The sequence below is a fragment of the Halichoerus grypus genome, chromosome 8, assembly GCF_964656455.1.
Source record: "Halichoerus grypus chromosome 8, mHalGry1.hap1.1, whole genome shotgun sequence".
In the NCBI taxonomy this organism is placed as follows: Eukaryota; Metazoa; Chordata; class Mammalia; order Carnivora; family Phocidae; genus Halichoerus; species Halichoerus grypus.
The window spans coordinates 92,030,763-92,057,599 of NC_135719.1; the positions used below are offsets into that span (position 1 = coordinate 92,030,763).

At 36.2% G+C, this 26,837-nt stretch overlaps 1 protein-coding gene across 8 annotated transcripts in view; it reads right to left on the minus strand.

Moving 5' to 3' along the window:
• The window catches only part of RALGAPA1 (Ral GTPase activating protein catalytic subunit alpha 1), a 247,809-nt gene that overhangs the window by 51,089 nt on the left and 169,883 nt on the right, over window positions 1-26,837 (minus strand). For all 8 annotated transcript variants that reach the window (XM_078053575.1, XM_078053573.1, XM_078053572.1 and 5 more), the window contains 2 exons: window positions 19,782-19,905; window positions 4,120-4,275 (listed from right to left, as the gene is read on the minus strand). In XM_078053575.1, the coding sequence (XP_077909701.1) occupies window positions 4,120-4,275; window positions 19,782-19,905 (280 nt within the window). The remainder of the gene's footprint in view (window positions 1-4,119; window positions 4,276-19,781; window positions 19,906-26,837) is intronic.

Sequence of the window (26,837 nt, forward strand, 5' to 3'; positions counted from 1 at the left end):
GTACTGATAATAAAGAAGGAGAAAGAGAAATTAACAAAACAATCCCATTTATAATTGCACTGAAAAGAATAAAATGTCTAGGAATAAACTGCACTCTGAAAACTATAAAACACTGATGAAAGAAGCTGAAGATGACGCAAACAAATTGAAAGATATTCTAGGCTCATGGATTGGAAAAACCAACACTGTTAAGATGTCCATACTGCCCAAAGCAATCTATGAATTCAATGCAATCCCTATCAAAATACCAACAGCAATTTTTACAAAACTAGAACAAATAATCCTAAAATTTGTATGGAACCATGAAAGACCCCAAACAGCCAAAGCAATCTTGAGAAAGAATAAAGCTTGGAGGTATCATAATCCCAGATTTCAAGATACATTACAAAGCTGTAGTAATCAAAACAGTATGGTACTGGCATAAAAATAGACACATAGATCAATGGAACAGTCCAAAGAACCTAGAAATACACCCATGCTTATATGGTCAATTAATCTACAACAAACGAGGGAAAAACATACACTGGGGAAAAGACAGTCTCTTCAACAAATAGTGCTAGGAAAGCTGGACAGCTACATGCAAAAAATAAAACTGGACCACCTTCCTACACCATACACAAAAATAAACTCAAAATGGATTAAAGATCTAAATGTGAGATGTGAAACCATAAAGCTCCTAGAAGAAAACACAGGTAGTAATTTCTTGGACATGAGCTGTAGGAACATTTTTGTAGCTATGCCTCCTCAGGCAAGAGAAACAAAACCAAAATTAAACTATTAGGACTAGAGCAAAATAAAGTTTTAATACAGCAAAGAAAGTCATCAACAAAAGGAAAAGGCAACCTCCTAAATTAGAGAAGACATCCGCAAATGATATATTTGATAAAGTTAATATCTAAAATACATAAAGAATTTATACAACACCAAAATAATAATCTAAAAATGGGCAGAGGACCTGAATAGACATTTTTCCAAAGAAGACATACAGATGGCCAACAGACACATGAAAAGATGTTCAACATCACTAATCATCAGGGAAAGACAAATCAAAGCCACAATGAGATATCACCTTACACCAGTGAGAATGGCTAGAATAAAAAAAACAAAACAAAACAACAAAAACAAACCACCAAGAAATAACAAGTATTGGCGAGGATGTGAAGAAACAGGAACCCTTGTGCACTATCGGTGGAAATGCAAATTGGTGCAGCCATTGTGGAAAACAGTATGGAAAATAGAATTACCATATGATCCACTAATTCCATTACTGTGTATTTACCCAAAGAAAACAAAATACTAATGAAATGACATATGCACCTCTGTGTTTACTGAAGCGTTATTTACAATAGCCAAGATATAGAAGCAACCCAAGTGTCCATCCACAGGTGAATGGATAAAGAAGATGTGATATACATATACAATAGAATATTACTCAGCCATAAAAAAGAATGAGATCTTGCCATCTGTGACATCATGGATGGACCTAGAGGGTATAATGCTAAGTGAAATGTCAGTCCGAGAAAGACAAATACCGTATGATTTCACTTCTGTGTGGAATGTAAGAAACAGAACAAATGAACAAAGAAAAAATGGGGGAAAAGAAAACCAGACTCTTAAATACAGAGGAAAAACTGGTGGTTGCCAGAGGGGAGAAGGGTTGGGGATGGGTGAAACAGATAAAGGGAATTAAGAGTACAATTATCAATAATGATGAGCACTGAGTAATGTATAGAACTGCTCAGTCATTACAATGCACACACCTAAAAGTAATATGACACTATATGTTAATTACACTTCAATGAAAAATAAATTTCCAAACTCTAAAAAAATTAAATAAAAAATTTTTTTAAAAAGTGAAAATGGTAAATTATGTATGTAATTTTTACCACAGTAAAAAAACTTTCTATATGTATAGATGAAACAAACTATTAAGTTCAGGGCGCCTGGGTGGCTCGGTTGTTAGGCGTCTGCCTTTGGCTCAGGTCATGGTCCCAGGGTCCTGGGATCGAGTCCCACATCGGGCTCCCTGCTTGGCGGGAAGCCTGCTTCTCCCTCTCCCACTCCCCCTGCTTGTGTTCCTGCTCTCGCTGTCTCTCTCTCTGTCAAATAAATAAAATCTTTAAAAAACAAAACAAAACTATTAAGTTCAATGCTTACTTCCTCAAAATTCTCTAATAACTCCAATACTTAAAAATTTTACCACTTAACAATATTATTTTAATTAGAACTCAACCATTTAACAATTCTTAAATGGTGTTATCCTCTCCAAAATTAATTTTTTTATGATAATGAATTGTTAAACATCCATTTCAGAAACTTCTTAAGTAATTAAGGACACACCCTCATGACTGTTTGGAAAATAATAAGAAATCCTACTTATCTGACATTTCTACAAAGGTCATAGGAATAAAATTTCAAGTACCATATAATTATCATGTTTAATATAGTGAAGTAAAAATATCCTGGCATAGTTTTCTTTAAAAAACAAAACAAAACAGTTTTTTTAGCAAAAAATGATGTACTTTGTTCTTCTCTTATGTTTGCAATCCAAGATACTATCAATTTTAGATTCTGCTCTGGGGTTTAAAAGTTGTATTCATGGAGCCATGAAAATGATAATGATAAATATGAGTCATGGCCAAGTTCTTAATGATTAAAATTATCTTTTAAAACAATTTTTAATTGTTATTTTATTTATTTATTTTGAGAGGGAAAGAGAGTGTGCATGCAAGTATGAGAGTGAGAACAGGGGAGGGGCAGAGACAGAATCCCAAGCAGGCTCTACCCCCAGCACAGAGCCCCACACGGGGCTCAACCTCATGACACTGAGATTGACCTGAGCCAAAATCAAGAATCGCACACTTAACAGACTGAGCCACCCAGGCGCCCCTAAAATTATCTTTTTGCACTATACTTATAATCGTCTCTAATTCAGGTATGGCTTATTTTCATAGAGGTTTAAAATGAATTGATGGAAAAAAGTGCTTAATTGAAGTTTTAATGAAGTTTTTACTCCAATCCACCTCTTCACCATCTTATCAGTATACATGGATCATTTTCTACTTCTAAAAACTACACAACAAGAAATTCTATAGCAAACCTGTTACTGAATATGCTTTCTTACATTTATCAGTTACCTCCAACTTTACCTCATTCCAATCTAATTAGCATCCATATATTAGTTTTATCAACCATTATGCATTTAATATGCAAGTTCCAACAGTATTTTAAATTGTAAACAAAAGGCATCAAGGGTATTAAATCAATCTTATCAAATATTTGAGAGGAGGTCTGAAGTTCCTTTACAAAAGAGTGTGAGAATACAGTTTTCATAGTTTGTTAATAAAGTATAAAAAGTTTTGATATCAGGCAAAAGAATATTAAGTAAAATGACCAATGATATTAAGTGGGTTATATTGATCAGTTTTGAATAAGTTGAGGAAGGAGGAGAAAGAGAAGGTGAAGAAATGTTGGACAAGGTTTTATTCTTAAAAATATTTCTCCCTAAGAAAACCAAACACGGATTGAATACATACAACTACTCTAAGGTATCTATATAGTCACTAGAACGACTTTTGAATGCCAGTGCCACCTACAGAAAAATGGTGGTGTAGATTTTAAAGGACAAGGGCCATCAAAACCATTCCACCACATCTCTCATAAATTCTAAGGTAGTAAAATTCTTTTTCATTAATTAAGGCTTATTTTATCTGCTCTATTAGTTTTAGTTAAAATTTATGATAAAGCATGTTCTACTTTAAGTGCTTCTTAATAATTAATATAAACTTTTACTCTCCCTCAGTCAATATAAGTATTATATCTATCTGTGTGTGAAAAGACTTGAAATGTAATTTCACTAATTTGAACATATGCAGAAGTTTTTCAATTTGTCATATCCCCATTTTCTTGAAGGCAAATCCTTTGTTAAGATAATAACCTTCAGTGTTATCATTAATGAAAACAGCATTTGCTCTACAACAGTTCTGTTTCTGAAGACAGTATTAGGTGAAGAGTGGAATACTCAAATAGTGCTTGACCAATTAGATTACTTACATAATTTTATGTATTTATTTTCTTAATTACTAGGATTTTAACTCAACATTTTTTCTCAGCACTTACTTTTTTGGTCAAAGAGTCATCAGTATCAGAAGGCATTCTTGTTGATACATGAAATATTACTTCTACTGTAGAGGTAGCAAAATATGGTGTGGTCAATCCAGTGCTTTTGTTTTTCTGTAGACCTCCCATGAAACCACAGTGGTTTGTAAGATTGACCTGAGAGCAATGAAACATAGTATTAATCAACTAAACAAAACTCAAAAACTTACTGGTGAAATAGACTCAAATTTCTCAATTTGCAAAAACATGGAGAAGAAAGTCTTTGGCATGTTATCAACCAATACTTGATCCAGAATTACTAGTTAGAGCTGTTCTGTTCACACTGGTACTTTTTAAGTATTTGTGGATCCCTAATTAGCAAGAGTTAATTAGGAAAGAAATCAACTGCTATACACTATGTATCTTTTGTTAGGCTACTAGGTGTTAATGCTAAATCATAAAGGCTATGGGAGGACCCCAAAGAAGAGAAAAAAAATCAAGTGGCAAAAATCAAGACTGGAAATGATCTGGGGGAAAGTTAAAACAGTAATGTCACTTTGATAAGATGATTAATTAGATGTGTTGTATTTACTCATTGAAACTGGCTTCTAAATTTTGAGTAAATTTCACATAGCTCAGAACAAAAATAAAAAAATGCAGCACTGTACTTCTAATGCATTAAAAAACTACAAATTAATCTGTGCAAAGATTTTTACACATATTTTTTCCTGATTATAAATAAAATACATGCTAATATCAGGGTCACTACATTGGGTGATAGTCCCTGAACTTGTGCAATACACAAAGCAACTTGTCTTCACTGCTGAAAATTAAAGAAAATATTAGAAAGCAAAAAGAAACACAAAAGAAAAAAGAAACTTAAACATCGCTTGCATCTCTCCACGCAGAGAAATCACCTTATACATGTTTTTAAAAAATGAAATCTGAAATATGGATGGACCTAGAGGGTATAATGCTAAGTAAAATAAGTTAGGAAGAGAAAGACAAATACCATATGATTTCACTCAAATATGGAATTTAAGAGACAGAACAAATGAACAAAGAAGAAAAGAAACAAACAAACAAGCATACTCTTAAACACAAAACTGGTGGTTGTCAAAGGGAAGGTAGGTAGGGGTGTGGGTAAAATAGATAAAGGGGATTGAGTACACTTATGATCAGCACAGTGTAGAACTGTTGAATCATACTGTATACCTGAAAGTAATATAACACTGTATGTTAATTATACTTCATTTAAAAATTAAAAAATCTGAATAACTGATAGTGAATTATAAAACCCAATTTTTGCACCATGTGAACTGAACATGTCTCAACTATCAATATCAGTTACAATGATTGAACACATGAATAACAAATTAGTTTTTATGCCATTACTACAAGATTGCCTCAGTAACTTCCAATATTTTTAAATTTGACTCAGTAATACAGTCATATAATTAAAATTTCAAAAGTATACCAAAATTCTTCCTTCCATCTCTCTCATCTTTAGTACTCAGTTCCCCTTCCAGAAAGCAATTTCTTTTTTTTCCTTTTTCTTTAAGATTTTATTTATTTATTAGACAGAGAGAGAGAACACAAGTAGGGGAAGCAGAGGAAGAAGGAGAAGCAGACTCCCCGCTGAGCAGGGAGCCAGACATGGGGCTCAATCGCAGGACCCTGAGATCATGACCTGAGACGAAGGCAGACACTTAACCGACTGAGCCACCCAAGCGCCCCTCTTTTCCTTTTTAAAAATTTATTTAATTTTTTAAAAAATATTTTATTTATTTGTCAAAGAGAGTGAGTGAGCACAAGTAGGGGGGAGCGGCAGATAAAGGGAGAAGCAGGCTCCCCGCTGAACAAGGAGCTCAACCTGGGACCCTGAACCAAAGGCAGACACTTAACTGACTGAGCCATACAGGCGTCCCAAGATTTATTTATTTTAGAGAAAAAGAGAGAATGAGTGTGCAAGCGGAAGAGGGGAAGAGGGAGAGGGAAAGAGAGAATCCTCAAGCAGACTCCCCACTGAGTGCGGAACCCAATGTGGAGCTCAGTCCCAGGAACCTGAGATCATGACCTGAGCTGAAATCAAGAGCCAGCTGCTTAAATGACTGACCCACCCAGGTGCCCTAGAAAGCAATTTCTTAAATATCCTTTCAAAAATGTTCTCTCTATATACAATTAAATTCTTTCATGTATGTGTATACACACACACACACACACACAGCCCACACAATGTTTTACATGTTGCTTTTTTGCACTTAAAATATCTTGAAGAATATTCATTAGTAAGTAAAGAGTTTCCTCATTTGTTCTGTTTTCATGGCTTCACAGAAGTTCATTTTCTTGATGTACAATAATTAACTAGTCCCCTACTTAAAGGATACTTAGGCTGTTTCCAATCTTTCGTTATTATGTCAATGATGCAGTGAAAAACACAGAATACATGCCATGTTGCATTTGTGAAAGTAGATCTATAGGACAAATAGTTAAAAGTGGAACTGTAAGTGAAAGGGCATGTGCACTTCTAATTTTGAAACTCACTAAAATGTCTCTCTATAGATGGCACCAACAGTGTATAAGAGTACATGCTTCCCTCATGACCTCTCAAATATATTATCAAACTTTATGATCTTTTCTTTTCTTTTTTTTTTTTTTAAGATTTTATTTATTTATTTGAGAGAGAGAGAATGAGAGAGAGCACATGAGAGGGGTTAGGGTCAGAGGGAGAAGCAGACTCCCCGCCGAGCAGGGAGCCCAATGCGGGACTCAATCCCGGGACTCCAGGATCATGACCTGAGCCGAAGGCAGTTGCTTAACCAATTGAGCCACCCAGGCGCCCACTTTATGATCTTTTCAAATATGATAGGTGAAAAATGGTATCTAAGTGTAGACCTTTTGTTCTGTTTTGTTTTAGAAAACAGGTTATTTTCAGATCAATTCTCTGATCATGTAATGGAGAAAAAGTCTCATTCTAGTGTTCCTTTGCTCTAAACACTTAGGCAATACTTGATGATTTCCATATTTTTTATTCAATTTTTTAACTGGAGATAACTGTAGATTAATAAGAAGTTTTAAAAAATAATAAAAGGAGATCCTTTGTACCTGTAACCAGATTATCCCAATGCAAAACTGTATTAAAACCAGGATACTGGATGGAGCATTGGGGTGGTTCAGTGGGTTGGGTATCCAAGTCTTGATTTCAGCTCAGGTCATGATCTCAGGGTCGTGAGAATGAGCCTCAGCATGGAGCCTGCTTGAGAATCTCTCCCTCTCCCTCCGCCCCTCCCTGACCCCTGCTGTACTCTTTCTCTCAAAAACAAAAACAAAACAAAACAAAACCGCAGGATACTGGCATTAATATGATTAAGAAACAGAACATTTTCAACACCATAAGGATCCCCCATGTTACCCTGTTACATGAGCATACCCACTTCCCTCTTACCCTACCCCTCAAACCCTGACAATGAGTGATCTGTTTTTCACTACTAAATGGTCATTTCAAGAATGTTGTATAAATAGACCTGATTTGTGACCCAGCATGTGATCTATTCTGAAGAATGTTCCATGTGCACTAGAGAAAAAGGTGTATTCTATTGCTTTAGGATGGAATGTTCTGAATATATCTGTGAAGTCCATCTGGTCCAGCATGTCATTCAAAGCCTTTATTTCCTTTTTTTTTTTTTCCCCCAAAGCCTTTATTTCCTTGCTGATCTTCTGCTTAGATGATCTGTCTATTGCAGTGAGGGGGGTTTTAAAGTCCCCTATTATTGCATTATTATCGATATGTTTCATTGATTTTGTTATTAATTGGCTTACATATTTGGCTGCTCCCATGTTAGGGGCATAAATATTTACAATTGTTAGATCTTCTTGTTGGACAGACCCCTTAATTATGACATAGTGTCCTTCCTCATCTCTTTATTACAGTCTTTGGTTTAAAAATCTAATTTGTCTGATATAAGGATTGCCATGCCAGCTTTCTTTTGATGTCCACTGATATGAGAAATGGTTTTCCACCCCCTCACTTTAAATCTGGAGGTGTATTTGGGTCTAAAATGAGTCTCTTGCAGACAGCATATCCATTGGTCTTGCTTTTTTTTTTTTTTTGAAGATTTTATTTATTCAACAGAGAGACAGCGAGAGAGGGAACACAAGCAGGGGGAGCGGGAGAGGGAAAAGCAGGCTTCCCGCTGAGCAAGAAGCCCGATGCGGGGCTCGATCCCAGGACCCTGGGATCAGGACCTGAGCCGAAGGCAGATGCCTAACGACTGAGCCACCCAGGCGCCCCCATTGGTCTTGCTTTTTTATCCAATCTGATACCCTTTGTCTTTTGATTGGGGCATTTAGCCCATTTACATTCAGAGTAACTACTGAAAGATATGAATTTAGTGCCATTGTATTACCTGTAAAGTGACTGCTACTTCATATTGTCTCTGTCCCTTTCTGGTCTATGTTACTTTTGGGTTCTTTCTTTGCTTAGAGGATCCCTTTTAATATTTCTTGTAGGGTTGGTTTGGTGATCACAAATTCTTTAAGTTTGTTTGTCGTGGAAGCTTTTTATCACTCCTATTTTGAATGACATCCTAGCTGAATAAAGTATTCTTGTCTGCATATTCTTCTTATTTAGCACCCTGAATATATTATGCCAGTCCTTTCTGGCCTGCCAGGTCTCTGTGGATAGGTCTGCTGCCAGTCTAATGTTTCTACCCTTGTAGGTTACAGACCTCTTGTCCCGAGCTGCTTTCAGGATTTTCTCTTTGTCTCTGAGATTTGCAAGTTCCACTATTATACGTCAGGGTGTGGATCTATTTTTATTGATTTTCAGGGGGGTTCTCTGTACCTCCTGAACTTGAATGCCTGTTTCCTTTCCCAGATTAGGGAAGTTTTCCGCTATAATCTGCTCCAATATACCTTCTGCCCCCCCAATTATTCTAATATTATTCCGCTTTATGGTATCACTTATCTCTCAAATTCTCCCCTCGTGATCCAGCAGTTGTTTATCTCTCTTTTGCTTAGCTTCTTCATTCTCCATCATTTTGTCTTCTCTATGACTAATTTTCTCTTCTGCCTCTTTTATCCTAGCAGTTAGAGCCTCCATTTTTTATTGCATCTCATAAATAGCCTTTTTGATTTTTGACTTGGTTAGATTTTAGTTCTTTTATTTATCCAGAAAATGATACTCTAGTGTCTTCTATGCTTTCTTCAAGCTTAGCTAGTATCTTTATAATCGTTATTCTGAATTCCAGTTCTGACATCTTACTTATATACATACTGATTGGGTCCCTAGCAGTCAGTACTGCCTCTTGTTCTCTTTTTTGAGATGAGTTTTTCCATCTTGTCATTCTTGCAGAAAGTGGTCCCTTTTCTATTCGTAGAGTTGCAGCTATTCTTTTCTTAGATCTCCAGTTTAGTTCGCAGGTGTTCAGAATGATTTGAAAGCTATCTAGCTGAATTCTTGGGACCAGACGAAATTAAGGTCTCCTACTCCACCACCATCTTGGACCAATCGTCCTCTCAACCAGTACCAAAATACTGGGATCATTCCCTACGTATTTTCAGACCACAATGCTTTGAAACTGGAACTTAATCAAGGAGGAAATTTGGAAAGAACTCAAATACATGGAGGCTAAAGAGCATCCTACCAAAGAATGAATGGGTCAACCAGGAAATTAAAGAAGAATTAAAAAAATTCACGGAAGCTAATGAAAATGAAAACACAACTCTGCAAAATCTTTGGAATGCATCAAAGGCGGTCCTAAGAGGGAAGTATATAGCAATACAAGCCCTTCTCAAGAAACAAGAAAGGTCTCAAATACACAACCTAACCTTACACCTAAAGGAGCTGGAGAAAGAACAGCAAATAAAGCCTAAACCAAGCAGGAGAAGAGAATTAATAAAGATTAGAGCAGAAATAAATGAAATAGTAATCAAAAGAACAGTAGAACAGATCAACAAAACTAGGAGCTGGTTCTTCGAAAGAATTAATAAGATTGATAAACCCCTGGCCAGACTTATGAAAAAGAAAAGAGAAAGGCCCAAATAAATAAAATCACAAATGAAAGAGGAGACATCACAATCAACACTGAAGAAATACAATTATAAGAACATACTATGAGCAACTATATGACAACAAATTAGGCAATCTGGAAAAAATGGATGTATCCCCAGAGACGTATAAACTACCAAAACTGAAACCGAAAGAAATAGAAAACCTGAACAGACCCATAACCAGCAAGGAAACTGAAAGAGTAATTAAAAATCTCCCAACAAACAAGAGCCCAGGGCCAGATGGCTTCCCAGGGGAATTCGACCAAACATTTAAAGAAGAATTAATGCCTATTCTTCTGAAGCTGTTTCAAAAAATAGAAATGGAAGGAAAACTTCCAAACTCTTTCTACGAAGCCAGCATTACCTTGATCCCAAAACCAGACAAAGACCCCACCAAAAAGGAGAATTACAGACCAATATCCCTGATGAACATGGTTGCAAAAATCCTCACCACGATACTAGCCAATTGGACCCAACAGTACATTAAAAGGATCATTCACCACAACCAAGTGGGATTTATTCCTGGGCTGCAAGGGTGGTTCAATATGAACAAATCAATGAATGTGATACACTACATTAATAAAAGAAAGGACAAGAACCATACGGTCCTCTCAATAGATGCAGACAAAGCACAGCATCCCTTCTTGATTAAAACTCTTCGTAGTGTAGGGGCAGAGGGAACATACCTCAATATCATAAAAGCCATATATGAAAAGCTCATAGTGAGTATCATTTTCAGTGGGGAAAAACTAAGAGCTTTTCCCCTAAGGTCAGGAACATGGCAGGGATGTCCACTATCACCACTGCTGTACATAGTACTATAAGTCCTAGCCTCAGCAATCAGACAACAAGAAATAAAAGGCATCCGAATCAGCAAAGAAGAAGTTAAAGTCTCACTCTTCGCAGATGACATGATACTCTATGTGGAAAACCCAAAAGACTCCACCCCAAAATTGCCAGACCTCATACAGGAGTTCAGCAAAGTGGCAGGATATAAACTCAATGCACAGAACTCAGTTGCATTTCTACACACTAACAACGAGACAGAAGAAAGAGAAATTAAAGAGTCAATCTCATTTACAATTGCACCCAAAACCATAAGATACCTAGGAATAAACCTAACCAAAGAGGCAAAGGATCTGTACTCAGAAAACTATAGAATTCTCATGAAAGAAATTGAGGAAGACACAAAGACATGGAAAAACGTTCCATGTTCATGGATTGGAAGAACAAATATTGTTAAAATGTCTATACCACCTAGAGCAATCTACACATTCAATGCCATCCCTATCAAAATACCATCAACTTTTTTCACAGAGCTGGAACAAATATCCTAAAATTTGTATGGAACCAGAAAAGACCCTGAATAGCCAAAGGAATGTTGAAAAAGAAAAGCAAAGCTCGTGGCATCACAATTCCGGACTTCAAGCTCTATTACAAAGCTGTAATCATCAAGACAGTATGGTGCTGGCACAAAAACAGACACATAGATCAATGGAACAGAACAAAGAACCCAGAAATGGACCCTCAACTCTATGGTCAACTAATCTTCAACAAAGCAAGAAAGAATGTTCAATGGAAAAAAGACAGTCTCTTCAACAAATGGTGTTGGGAAAATTGGGACAGCCACATGCAGAAGGATGAAACTGGACCATTTCCTTACACCATACACAAAAATAGACTCAAAATGGTTGAAAGACCTAAATGTGAGATAGGAATCCATCAAAATCCTAAAGGAGAACACAGGCAGCAACTTCTTCGACCCTGGCCACAGCAACTTCTTGCTAGACATGTCTCCAAAGGCAAGGAAAACAAAGGCAAATTTAACTATTGGGACTTTATCAAGATAAAAAGCTTTTCCACAGCAAAGGCAACAGTCAACAAAACCAAAAGACAACTGACAGAATGGGAGAAGATATTTGCAAATGATATTATCAGATAAAGGGCTAATATCCAAAATCTATAAAGAACTTACCAAACTCAACACCCAAAAAACAAATACTCCAATCAAGAAATGGGCAGAAGACATGAGCAGACATTTCTCCAAAGAAGACATCCAAATGGCCAACAGACACATGAAAAAATGCTCAACATCACTTGGCATCAGGGAAATACTAATCAAAACCACAATGAGATACCACCTCACACCAGTCAGAATGGCTAAAGTTAACAGGTCAGGAAATGACAGATGTTGGCAAGAATGTGGAGAAAGGGTAACCCTCCTACACTGTTGGTGGGAATGCAAGCTGGTGCAGCCACTCTGGAGAACAGTATGGAGGTTCCTCAAAAAGTTGAAAATAGAGCTACCCTAGGACCTAGCAATTGTTCTACTGGGTATTTACCCCACAGATACAAATGCAGTGATCCGAAGGGGCACCTGCACCCTAATGTTTATAGCATCAATGTCCACAAAAGCCAAACTATGGAAAGAGCCCAGATGTCCATCGACAGATGAATGGATAAAGATGTGGTATATATATGAAATGGAATATTATGCAGCCATCAAAAAAATGAAATCTTTCCATTTGCAATGATGTGGATGGAACTAGAGGGTATTATGCTAAGCGAAATAATTCGGTAAGAGAAAGACAATTATCATATGATCTAATATGTGGAATTTAAGAAACAAGGCACAGGATCATAGGGGAAGAGTGGAAAAAATAAAACAAGACAAAACCAGAGAGGAAAACAAACCATAAGAGATTCTTAATCATAGGAAACAAACTGTGGGTTGCTGGAGGGGAGGGGGGTGAGGGGATGGGGTAACTGGGTGACAGACATTAAGGAGGGCATGTAATTTAATGGGCACTAGGTAGTATATAAGACAGATGAATCACAGGCCTGTACCTCTGAAACCAGTAATACATTATATGTTAATTAATTTAAATTTAAAAATGTTAAAAAAAATGTTGTATAAATAGAATTATACAGTGTGTAACCCTGGCAAGAATTTGGAGATTTTCCTGTTATCTTTCTATTAACGATTTCACACTTTATCCCACTGTAGTTAGAGAACATACTGGATGGTTTCAATGTTTTTAGTTTGTTGCAGTGTTTTTTTTATGGCCTAATAGGTCTATCTTGGTATACGTTCCATGGACACTTGAAAAGAATATGTATTCCCATGATGTTGGGTACAGTGTTCTATAAATGTCAGTTAGACCCTGTTGGTTGATGGTATTGTTGAGTTCTTCTATATACTTGCTGATTTTCTGCCTGGCTCTTCTTTTAGTTGTTGTGAAAGAGGTGAAGTCTCCATCCGTAACTATGGATTTGTCTATTTCCTTTTTCAGTTCTATCAGCTTTGCTTCATATATTTTTCAGTTCTGTTGTTGGTTGAGCACACACTATGTCGTCTTGGACTGGCCATTTTATCATTATAATATCCCTGTCTCTGGTAATTCTCTTTGCTCTGAAGTATCCCTTAGCTAATACTAATGTAACCACTCTGGCTTTCCTTTGATTAATGTCTGCATGATAGAACTCTTCCATCCTTTTACTTTTTTTTTTTCCTAAGATTTGTTTATTTTAGAGAGAGAAAAGAGAGGGAAGGAGAGAGAATGTGGAGGGGAGGGGCAGGGGGAAGGGGAAAGAGAGAATCTCAAGCAAACTCCCCACTGAGCATGGAGCCTGATGTGGGGCCCGATCTCACGACCCTGAAATCATGACCCAAGCTGAAATCAAGAGTTGGTTGCTTAACCAACTGGGCTACCTAGGTGCCCCATCCATCCTTTTATTCTCTACCAGCCTATATTGTAATATTTGAAGTGAATATATTTTATATAGCATATAGGAGGGGTCATACCTTTTAATGCACTCTGACAATTTTTAATTGGTATTTTTAGACCATTTATATTTAATGTAATGACTGATACATTAGGGCTTAAGCCTGCCATTTTATTCTTTGTTTCCTGTTCATTTTCTGTTTTTCATTTCTTTATTTTATCTGCCTCCTGTGGATTACTTAAACATTTTCTAGAATTCCATTTTTACTTACCTATCGTTTTTTGAGTATATTTTTTTGTATACTTTTAGTGGTTGCTCTTGGTATAAGACTGTATGTACATAACTTATCACAGTCTACTAATGTTGTCACAGTTTGAGTGAATTATACAAACTCTGCCTCAGTTTGCCCCTTTACCTTCAATTGTTTGTAATATAATTGCCATGAGTATTTTCATCGCATTACATTTAGAAACACATCAGAAATAAATTTTGCATCAACCATCAAACATAATTAAGAAAACTCAAGAGAAGAAGTAATGCCTAATATATTTACCCATTATTTTTTCTTGTCACGCTCTTTCTTTCTAGTGTTCCAAGGTTCTATCGCTTCCTTTCTGTTAATACAACTTTCAGTTGTTCTTTTAGGGTAGATCCGCTGGCAACAAGTTCTCTAAGTTTTCCTTCATCTGAGAATGTTTTGCTTCATTCCTTCATTAGCTAATATCATTCTCGTTTACATTAATTTTTCTTTCAGCACTTGAGAAATATTGCCACTTTCTCTGGCTACTATAGTTTGTTTCTTGTTTGTTTTTGTTTTTTAGTAGGCTCGATGCTCAGCTTGGAACCCAATGTGGGGCTTGAACTCACAACCCTGAGCTGAAGACCTGAGCCGAGACCAAGAGTTGGACGCTTAACTGACTGAGCCACCCAGGCATCCCTGGTTACTATGGTTTCTGGTAAGAAATTCCCTATCATTCAGGGGTGCCTGGGTGGCTCAGTTGGTTAAGCGACTGCCTTCGGTTCAGGTCATGATCCCCAGGTCCTGGGATTGAGCCCCACGTCCAGCTCCCTGCTCAGTGGAGAGCCTGCTTCTCCCTCTCTCTCTGCCTGCTGCTCTACTTGTGCTTTCTCTCTGTGTGTCAAATACATAAAATCATTAAAAAAAAATTCCCTATCATTCTAATTGCTTTCCCCCCATAGATAAAGAACAATTTTTCTCCAGATGCCTTTAAGAATTTTTTGAGACTTCTTATTTTTCAAAAGTTTAATTATTATGTGTCTTGTATGGATTTCTTTCAATTTATCCTGTTTGGTTTCACCCAGCTTCTTTAATTTGTAGCTTTATTAACTTTATTTCTCTTGCCAATTTGGGAAATTTTCAACATTATTTCTTCAAGTAATTTTCAGACCCAACCTATTTCTTCTCTCCTTCTGGGACTCACATAACAGGAATGTTAAATCTTTTGTCATAGTCCCATAGGTCTCTGATGCTCTGTTCACTGTCCTTAAGTCTTTTTTTCCCTCTGCTATTCACATTTTTTACTGTTCTGTCTTCCAGTGTATTCATTCTTCTGTACCCCCATCTCTACCTGACTCTGTTGCTGGCATATCTACTGAGCTTTTTACTTCAGTAATTAAATTTTCAGACTTTCTATTTTTCATTATTTATTTCAACTGTGCTCCTAATTGCTAGTCAAAACATTTCTATTATGGTTACCTCAAAATCTTTGTCATTTGGTGTTATTATGTATTTTCTTCTTCTCATTCATTTGGGGACCTTGCTGGGTCTTGGTATGATTTTTGATCAAAGCTTGGACATTTTCATATTATGTTATAAGACTATGAATCTTATTTAAAACTTTTTTCAGCTGGCTGTTTTGTGACACAGCTCTGTCAAAGAAGCAACGTGGTTACTGCCTCACTATAGCCAGGTGGAGGGTGAAGTATAGGTTCCCCACTTAACCTCAGCTGACAACTGCAGAGGGGAGATCTTCATTACTGTTATGTGGAGGTAGGAGTTCTGGTTTCGTATGTGATGTCCACTGAGGAAAGGTTAGTCATTACTGGCAGGGTTAGTCTCCTTACTGCTGGGTGATGGTAAAAGGCCTACTTCTCTACTAGGCCTCCTCTGATCTACCCCAGTAGAAGAGGTAGGGGCACCTCATTATGCTGGGTGGGGAGAAAATTCCAGGTTTCTCATGTAGTCTCCACTGACATTGTGGTGTGGGGTGTGGATGGGGGACTTGACCAGCTGACAGAGATGAAAATTTTGGCTTTTTGGTTGGCCTTTTCTAACACTATCTGATACTACTCTTGTGTGGTGTTGGGGATGCCTCATTACAGTCTCATGAAGGTGGTAGGCTAGGCCTCCTAACTGACCTTTGTTGTCAGGGGTGGGGATGGGAGTCATAGTATTTTCTTTGGTGTTTGTTTGGAGTAGAGCAGTTATTGTCTAAATGTTTTCTGTCTTTCTAGGTTATTCCTTTCCTGGTCCTTTGGCTAGAAAGAGTGGGCTTCTGTTGGAGTTCTTTTGGTCAGTGCTTGTTGATGTTTCTAGGTTGCTATTTCGGATCCAATTTGGAGATACAGGAGATAAAGAGAAACCCTTGAGAACCCATCATCATGTCGTTCCTTGGTCCTGAGTTGGTCTGTCTTCCTTTTCACCTTTCAGAGTCTTTCTATGTTTGTTTTATATGTAACGTCCAGGGTTTTGTTATACTTAGTGTGAAGAATAAGGAGAGTATGTCTCTTTGATCTTCCTAGAAATGAAAGTTCCCACTGTACAACTTAATGGACTTCAGTACATTCACAGATAAGTGCAATCATCACCACAGTCAATTTTAGAACATTTCATCAAAAAGAAACCCTGTACCCTTTAGCTATCACCCTGATCATCCCTCATCCCTCCAACTAGTCCTAAGCAACCACTAACCTACTTCCTGTGTGTGTGTGGTGTGTGTGTGTGTGTGTGTGTGTGTGTACAGTGGTATTTCATATAAATGGATCATAACACATGTCTTTGTGACTGGTTTCTTTCATCTAACAATGTTTTCAAGGTACGTCCACACTGGAACATGTAAATACTTCATTCCTTTTCATGGCCAAATAATATTCCATTATGTGAATATATCACATTTTATCCATTCACCCATTGATGGACATTTGTGTTGCTTCCACCTTTTGGCTATTATGAATAATGCTCCCATAAACATCCATGTACAAGTTTTTGTCTGGATATACAATTTCATTTCTCTTGGGTATCTATCTACCTAAGAATGGAATTTCTGATCATATGGTAATTCAGTGTTTTAGTATTTCATGAGCTGCCAGATCGTTTTCCATAGCAGTTACACCATTTCACATTCCTACAAGCAATGTAAGAGGGTTCAGACTGTATCAAATCCTAGCCTACAGCTGTTATTATCTGACTTTTTGATTCTAGCCAGCCTAATGGGTATGAAGTAGTATCTCTCTGTGGTTTTGATTTGCATTTCTCTGATAATGATGTCAAGCATCTTTTCATGAGCTTATTGGTTATTTGCATATCTTATTAAGAGAAATGTTCATTCAGGTCCTAATTTTTTAATTCGTTTTCTAATTATTGATTTGTATGAGTTCTTTGTATATTTTAGATTCAAGTCCCTTATCACATGTATGATTTGCAATTATGTTTTCCAATTCTGTAGGTTGTCTTTTCACTTCATTTAGTGTCCTTTGAAGCACCAGAGCTTAAAGTTTGATGAAGTTCAATTTACTTATTTTAAAGATTTTATTTATTTGAGGGAGAGAGTGTGTGAGTGGGAAGGGTAAGAAGGGGAGGGACAGGGAGAAAGAATCTGAAGCAGATTCCACAACTGGGCAGGGAGCCCAACATGAGGCTTTATCTCAAGCCCATGAGATCATGCCCTGAGCTGAAACCAAGAGTTGGATGCTTAATCAACAGAGCCATCCAACCCAGGTGCCCTGAAATCCAATTTATTTAATTTTTCCTTTGCTGTTCATGTTTTTAGTGTCATACGTAAAAATCCCTTTTATTTATTAATTATAGCTCCATAAAGGTGAGGGGAAAAAAACCTTAGCAAAATCCAAGGTCATGAAAATTTACCTCATATTGTCTTTAAGGAGTTTTATACTTTTAGCTCTTACAATTAGGTTTTTTTAATCTATTTTGAGTTAATTTTTGTATATATATAGGGTGAGGTAAGAGTCCAACTTCATTCTTTTGCATGTGGCTATCCAGTTGTTCTGGCACCATTTATTGAAAAGACCATTCTTTCTCCACTGGATGGTCTTGGCACTTGTCAAAAATCAGTTGACCATAGATGTATGGGTTTATTTCTAGAATCTCAATTCTATTCCATTGATCAATATGTCTATCCTTGGTGCAAGTGCCATACTGTTTGATTATTGTTTTGTACTAAGTTTTGAAATACTAAGTGTGAGTACTCCTACTTTGTTCTTTTTCAAATGTCTCTTGCTTTTACTAATACTGTTCTGTTTTTTTTTTAAACGAAAATCTATTTATAATTTTTCTTTATAGTTTCCAAAGCACTTTCACATACCTAATCTCAACTAAACTTCACATATCTGTTGCGTAAAAAAGTATATTACGTTTGACAAATACGCAAATAGAAACAAAGACCCCAAGTAACTCACTTAAAGGGAAATAGCATGTAAGATAAGCCATTAAAAATATATACTGAATGCTAAAGGCTTATGTACTTAATACTGTACAAGGCACTTGGATGTCTTTTAAAATGAAATGAGATAAAAGTGAGATAAAAGTGCCTGCTCTCTAGGAGGGGCTTATAAAGTCTAGCGCAGTGGTCTTCAACAATTTTGCTCATGCACTCTCTACAAGAATTTTAAAAAACCATGTATTAAATTAACAACTATATGAAAATTTTCATCACAAGTTTAAACTGCTGCAAAAGATATAATTTCCAGTGTACTGTATGTTACATGTATATGTGCTTTAAATATATTTTCATCAAATTGTAGAGCTACAGTTTTGCCTGATACAATACATATAAAATGCCTGCTATTAACTTAATGACAAATCAATCAGCCACCATCAAATTCACTTTCTGTTAGAAAACGACACTTCATATGTCGATTTAACTGAACGTATTAACACAAATGTCTATGATAAATACCTCCCTTCTGAGTTACAATTCTTTTTTTTTTAAGATTTTATTTATTTATTCATAAGAGACAGAGAGAGAGAGAGAGGGGCAGAGGGAGAAGCTGAGCAGGGAGCCCAATGCGGGACTCGATCTCAGACCCTGGGATCATGACCTAAGCTGAAGGCAGACGCTTAACCATCTGAGCCACCCAGGCGCCCTGAGTTACAATTGTAAGATTGTATGTTCTTGAATGAACTTTTTTTGGGTGACAAACCTTCTGGGACAATGTAGGATTTGGGTGAGTGTGTGGTATGCCTTTCTTTTACAGAGTTGAAGAATACAAAAGGTGAGTCAAGAGACTGCAAAAGAGTTCTCAGGCACAGATTTAAGTAAAATCCAGGGGATCTGGAAATTAATTTCCTCAAAACTAACCAAGCCAATGTGCCCCCTAAAAACCTTGGTATAGTGAAGATATTCATATCTTAGTTTGAAGACCACTTGTCTACTGGTCACAGCTGTGAGGAAAATCCAGATCTCCTAAACCTAGGAGTTTAGTACTAACAATATACTCACTCATAAAAAAAAGTCAACAATTTTCCTTTCAAAGTCCAAACTGCTTCTGTCTTCACAGATAGGATATAAAGTAGAAACAATAACAAACCTGGCGTTAAGTTGTTGAGTCTCCTAAAGTAATTCTTCTAAAATAAGCTAGAAAGAAATAGAAAACCATTGCTTCCAAATAAAAATACAATGATATTTGGTATTATTTAAGAACAATACCTCCCAACCAAGACCAGCTACAAAATCTTCATATGCTTGACTTCCTCCTGTATTGGTGAGAATGGAATGTTTGTCTTCTTGTCCTTCAGCAACATAAAATACTGCGATCTTGTGGGTCTCTCGACTGTAAAACAAAAGATTACACTGTTCATTTAATCATTAATTTATTCATTCACCCATTAATTAAGTTCAATGTACAAAGTATGTGGCAATAAAAAGATGAAAATGAATTAAATCTTGTAATCTACTAAGAAGATATGTAATTATAAGTAAAAAATTAGAAAAGTTATAAACTTGCCAATAGAACAAAAGAGAGGTGTGATTACTTCTGACTGGAGAAACAGAGAGACACTTAAAGGAGAAAGTTACACTGAGTTGGGTGAAGGCAAGTGAGATCTGACAAATGAAGAGGAGAAAGAGTATCAGGAAAGACATGTGTGAATGCATGAAGCATCTGAGGAGTTACCTGTTGTACAATGTGGCTAAATACCAGAGTTAAATGGACGTGTTTTAGAAATATAAGTAGGAATACAGAGATGACTGAGAAATGATCCATTTCTTCAAAGTGCAGAATAAGAAAAAAGAAATTTATACACAAATATTATAGAACTGTATCGAATAAGTGACAAGCTCAGACATTTTTTTAGATCTCCTTCAAATTAAAAATGTTCATAAAAACAAATTTCTTGTATGACATTTGGCTTTCCAAGCTAACTAGGGCACACTACATTTGGTCTAGTGTGATTTAACAAAGCATGGGCTAATGAACTTTATGACCAGAGGTAATGTTTTCACTACTATAGTTTGTAGAAATTAGAAAGCAAGCAAACAAACCATAGCCAGAGAACTGAAATTATTTTAAAAAGTTAGTCAGACAACCAGATTTTCCTACATATCTTGAGGAAGTTGTAAGGTCATGACTGTGGGTTTCAACATCAGCAACTTAAAATCAGGAACAAAGATATTTTAGCTGCTTTCACTAATGGCAATATTTCACTTTATGGGGTGAACACTTAGGCAACTTTTGGTATATTCAATGTATTGTTAGGATAATCTAACCTAAGTAATAAAATATAATTGGGGGGGAACTTCAGTGGACCCTTTCTCAAGCAAAATAACAATTTAAGTGGTGAAAATGATTTTTAAAAAAATCATTTAAATTCTCTGCATATTGTCCTAAGGGCATATAGCAAATGGACAAACATTCATTCAAGAAAATCTACCAAATCTAGTAAGAACAGAATGAGTCTTTGGCATCCCTTACCCCACCCCTTTACTTCCACATTATAGCTTTATCCTGGGCATTCTATTCAGGCCAATATAAGGGTTCCCTTCTCCCCTCCAGTTCCCAGACTGGGAATATGGTTTCATCCTGGGAAAAATAGGCTTCTGGCTGTGTTTCTCATCTTCCCCAGATCCATGCTGCACAAAATCTATTCCAGGCAGCTGTGACTGAGAACCATGTCTCCCTTAACTCTTCCAGCTCCTTCTCTTACGATGGAAGCTCTAGGTGCAAAAGGCTGAGTTTTCCCAATCTTCCTCACTCTAGCTTACCAGTAGGCTAGAGGTTTCACACCAGTAGGTGAAAGCTAAGAAGATGAAGAACTGCCAATCCTTCCCTAACTGTTCACTTGTAGAGTGAGAGTGTTACTCCAGGAAAAGTTGGTTCTTGACCCCAGCTCAGGTATAGTGGCAGAGTTCTGCCACTACTTGTGTCCTGCTCAAGGTGAAACACAGGTCATAAGGACAAAGAACTCAGCAGCAGCTCTGCCTGAGGGGAATGATTTGATTTTGAAACAAAGCTTGGAGAACTCCATGCCTATGGGTTTGTCAAAAACAAGAAAGAGTGTGGTGGAAAGCCATTAAGAGAAGCTAACACTTCCAGACACAAGTAAAACAGCAGAGCAGCCAGAAGTTTTAACAGAGAGAAGCAGGAAGAGATAGCCAAGAAGGGTTCTCTTGGGAACACAGTCAAGTCTATAGGTGAAGAAACCTGTGCACATGTATTACCTTGCACCCACACAGAAGCAATCAGAGTAAGATGCAGGACAGACATGAAAGCATGCCCCAAGCCACACAGACCTATCAACACAAGGGGAAGCCTCACAAATACTCTACTTGAGCTCAGGGTCAACTCTTAGGAAGCCACAACTTTAAAACAACATCCAGTCAATCCTGGCAGTCTAGACGACTGTGCATATCCAAAGCTGTACTCTATTTGGAGCAACCAGAGAGCGAACCTCCAAGCTACTAGTCTCTAGGTGAACATGGGACAAAAAAACATGAACATTCTGAATATGATAGCAGCCTCCAAGCCACACATACATCCACACTAAACAATAAAAATCTAACTGGCTATGGGGGCCAAAATACAAACTTTGATTAGTAGTAGATTATGTCAACCCAGGGGGGAACCCATGGGTAGCCCTACCAAAAGATAAAAAACATTTTAAAATTTTTGAGCAGGGAGAGCTGAGGCTGCACATGGTGGGGAAATAGACTTTGCAGGATTAGTTCAGCCAAATCACTAGAAAATAAACAAATGATCAAACACTGCACTTTTGATTCAAAGACACAAATAATGTTGAAAGTAAAGTAAACGGAAAAAGACACCATGCAAATAGTAACCAAGAAACCTGGAGTGGCTATATTAATATCAGACTTTAAAATGAAAAATATTAGTGATAAAGAGACATTTCATAATGTTAAAAGGTCAGCCTACTAAATTTCATAATGTTAAAAGGTCAGCCCACTAGGAAGATATGAAAATTAAAAACACACATGCACTCAACAGAGAACTTCAAAACACATGAAGCAAAAACAGAACTGGAGGCAGAAATAGACATTTCTACAATCACAATGGAAGACTTCGATACCCCACTTTTATTTTATTTTTATTTTTTTTAAAGATTTTATTTATTTATTTGAGAGAGAGAGAATGAGAGAGAGCAAGTACATGAGAGAGGGGAGGGTTAGAGGGAGAAGCAGACTCCCTGCCAAGCAGGGAGCCCGATGCGGGACTCGATCCAGGGACTCCAGGATCATGACCTGAGCCGAAGGCAGTCGCTTAACGAACTGAGCCACCCAGGCGCCCGATACCCCACTTTTAATAGTGGACAAAACAATTAAGAGAGTATCAACAAGGAAACGGAAGACTTCAATAATACTGTAAACCAACTAGATCTAAAATACATTTATACAACACCCCACAAAACAGTAGTAGAGCACACATTCTTCTCAAGGATACAGGAACATCCGATAGGGTGGACCATATGGTAGGTCAGAAAACAAGCCTCAATAAATTTGAAAGGATTGAAATTATGCAAAGTGTATTTTCTAATCACAATGGAATGAAATTAGAAATCAATAAAAGATAAAAACTTCAGGAATTTCACATGTATGTAGAAATGAAACAATGTACTCCTAAATAACTGAGAGAATCAATGTCAAGGGAAATAAGAAAATACCTAGAGATGATGAAAATGAAAACATAACATACCAAAATTGATGGCATACAGGCAAAGCAGTGCTCACTCATAAATTTATAGATGTAAATGCCTATATTAAAAAAGATGAAAAGATCTTGCATCAATAACTAAACCTTCCACTTTAAGAAACTAGAAAAAGAGCAACTAAAATCAAAGCAAGAAAAAGGAAATTATAATAAAGACTCGAGTGGAAATAAAATAAAATAGAACAGAAAAACAACAGAAAAATCAATGAAACCAAAACTTGGCTTTTTGAGACGATAAACAAAATTGATAACTTTATAGTTAGACTGAACGAGGAAAAAAAGAGAAGACTCAAATTACTAAAATCAGAATCTAAGGAAGAGACATCAGTACATATGGTACAGAAATAAAAAGAATTGTAAGGGAAAACTCTGAACAACTATATGCCAACAAATTAGATAAAATAGATTAAATGGAAAAATACCTAGAGACACACAAATTACTAAATCCAACTCAAGAGGAAAGAGAACACCTGAACAGATCACTTACAAAGAGACTGAATTAGTAATGTGATTGAAAAGGAAGAAGTAAAACTACCTCCACTTGCAGATGAGATGATTTTGTATATAGAAAACCCTAAAGAATCCACTGCAAAGTTTTTAGAGCTATTAAATGAGTTCAGCAGGGTTCAAGATACAATAACCACATATAAAAATCAATTGTATTTCTATATACCAACAATGAACAATCAAAACAAAACTAAGAAAATTCCTTTTATAATACTATACCATCAAAAATAATAAATTACTTGGGTATGTAAGTACAAAAGTACTTAACAAAAAGTTAAGTATAAAACTTATACTCTGAAAATTACAAAACACTGTCAAAAGAAATTAAAGATCTTAAAAAAAAATCCCATTCATGGACTGAAAGGCTTAATATTGTTAAGATAATATCCCCGAATTGATTTACAATCTTAATGTAATCCCTACCAAAATCCCAGCTCCTGTTTTTGTAGAAATGCACAAGCTCATCCTAAAATTCACAGGAAGATACAAAAGATCCAGAATATCCATAACTATCTTGAAAAAGAAGACAAAGTTGGATTCATAATTTCCAATTTTAAAACTTGCCACAAAGCAGCAGCAATCAATGCACTGTGGTAGTGTCATAAGAAGTGACAAACAGATGTATATGGAACAAAATCTTTGATTTAGAAATAAACCCTTATATTTGTCATCAGTTGCTTTTCTGACAAGGATACCATGACAATTCAATGGGAAAAGAAAAGTCTTTTCAACAAATGGTGCTGGGGCAACTGGGTATGTACAAGCAAAAGAATGAAGGAGGATTCTTACTTTGCAACTTCCTACCTCACACCAAAAACAACAAACAAAAAGGACGTTAGATCTTAATATAAGGTTTAAAACTATAAAGTTATAAAAAAGTTTATAAAACTAGTGTCCATGGCAAAAAAATGTACATGAATGTTCACAGCAGCATTATCCATAATATCCAAAAAATGAAACCAACCCAAATGTCCATCAACTGATGAATGGATAAACAAAATGTAGTATATCCATACAATGGAATATTATTCAGCAATAAAAAGAAATGAAGTGCTGAGAACACACTGCAATACGGATGAACTTTGAAAACACTATGCTAAGAAGCCTGCCACAAAATACCATATATTGTTTGATGCCTTTTATATGAAATGTCCAGTATAGGCACATCTATAGAAATAGAAAGTAGATTAGCATTGTCTACAGCTGGGGAGTGGGAGAAGGGGGTGGTTGGCGGTAATGGGGAGTTACTGGCAATGGGTATGGAATTCCTTTTGAAGTAACTAAAATATTCTAAAATCAGGTTGTTGTGACAGTTGCACAACCCTGTGAATATACTAAAAACATGTATACTTTAAAAATGAGTAAACTGTATGGTATAAGAAGTACATCTCAAAAAAAAAAAAAAGAAGTACATCTCAAGAAAACTGTTAAGAATTTAACTTGGAAGCACAATCCACTATGTGTAAATCCTGATCCTGGGGCAGAAAGGGAACTTCTCCAGTGTTCTTACTTGGTGTTTCTGTGTCACATTTTGGTAATTCTTGCAATATTTCAATTTTTTTCAGGTAAAGGTCTATCAATTAGAACTCATAAATCACAATTTATAAAATAAATAGAAATGTTCACCTAATACTATATAAATCTAAAAGCAGGGAGAAAAATATGTGCCATGCAGGAAAAAATAGAACATAAATCTTTACAATGCAAAAGTAAAAGAGAAATCACCTTTATATTATCTATGACCTTCCTACAATTTGTAAAAACAGAGCTCAGATGCCTTTCATGTCGACTTTTAATCTTTCACCATTCCCTCTTATTTTTCTACTTACCTAACTACTGCTGCTAAAATGTTTGGTATATTGTCATTAGCTTAATATGTACAATAATGAACAACTAGGGAAAGAAACCAGAAAAAACACCCATAAAATTAACGAACTTGCAACTTACATGCAACCATATAAGAATATGTATAGAACTGGCAAAATACTGTGAGCATACTATTGGAAAATTCAAAGTGAAGTCTGCTAAGTTGTAAGCACTTCTGAATCCCTGCATATACACTGCGATAGAAATAATAATACAAATTTTGAGATTTGAAATAAAAAAATCTGGTGGTTGTTCAACCAAGAGGAACAGGAATCAGTTAATCTAGTCAAAGAAAATAAAGGATCTATAAATGGTCTAGGAAGATAAGAGTATAAACAACATCACTTTTCATTTTTCCTCTCTAGTCCATCAGAAAAGTACAAGCCTACCTCAGAGAAATTGCAGGTTTAGTTGTAGGCTACAATAAAGTGAATACAGCAATAAGGTGTATATAAAAGTTACGTTTATACTATACTATACTTTATTAGGTGTGCAACAGCATTATGCCTAAAAAAGCACATACCTTAATTTAAAAAATCACCTTTTTTGCTAAAAAATGCTAACCATCATTTGAGCTTTCAGCAAATCATAACCACTGATAATAGATCACCATAACAAATATAATGAAAAAGTTTGAAATATTGCAAGAATTAACAAAATGTGACAGAGACGCAAAGTGAGCAAATACTGTTGGAAAAATGGTGCTGATAGACTTCATCTCTTGCTCTTTGTAATAGTCTCTTTAAAGTAGTAAGGACATGAATCAAGGGGTTGGGGGCAAGAAAAGCATAGAAGAAGGGATAATAAGAACTGGCGCAATAGTTATGAAAATCTAAGGGCAAGAGAAAGGAAATGGTCAAGTTTGGGTGACTGAAATGATATTTCTAAACATAATCAAGAAAATTATGAGGAGGATCTGATTTGGGAACAAAATGGTGACCTGGGAGGAAGCAGGTAAAAATTTGTAATAGGCAGCTGCAAAATCATGACAAGAGAATTGAGAGACAAGTACATGGAAAGAATGGGGTTAAGAAGATAGGAGAGATATCCCAATGAGGGGAATAACTATATTAGGGGGTTATGAGGTAAAAGATGAGCCAGTGAAGACAAACTTGGAATAATTAGAGAATTAGGAGTTGAATGAGGTAATTGTAGTGCTACAGAAGCCG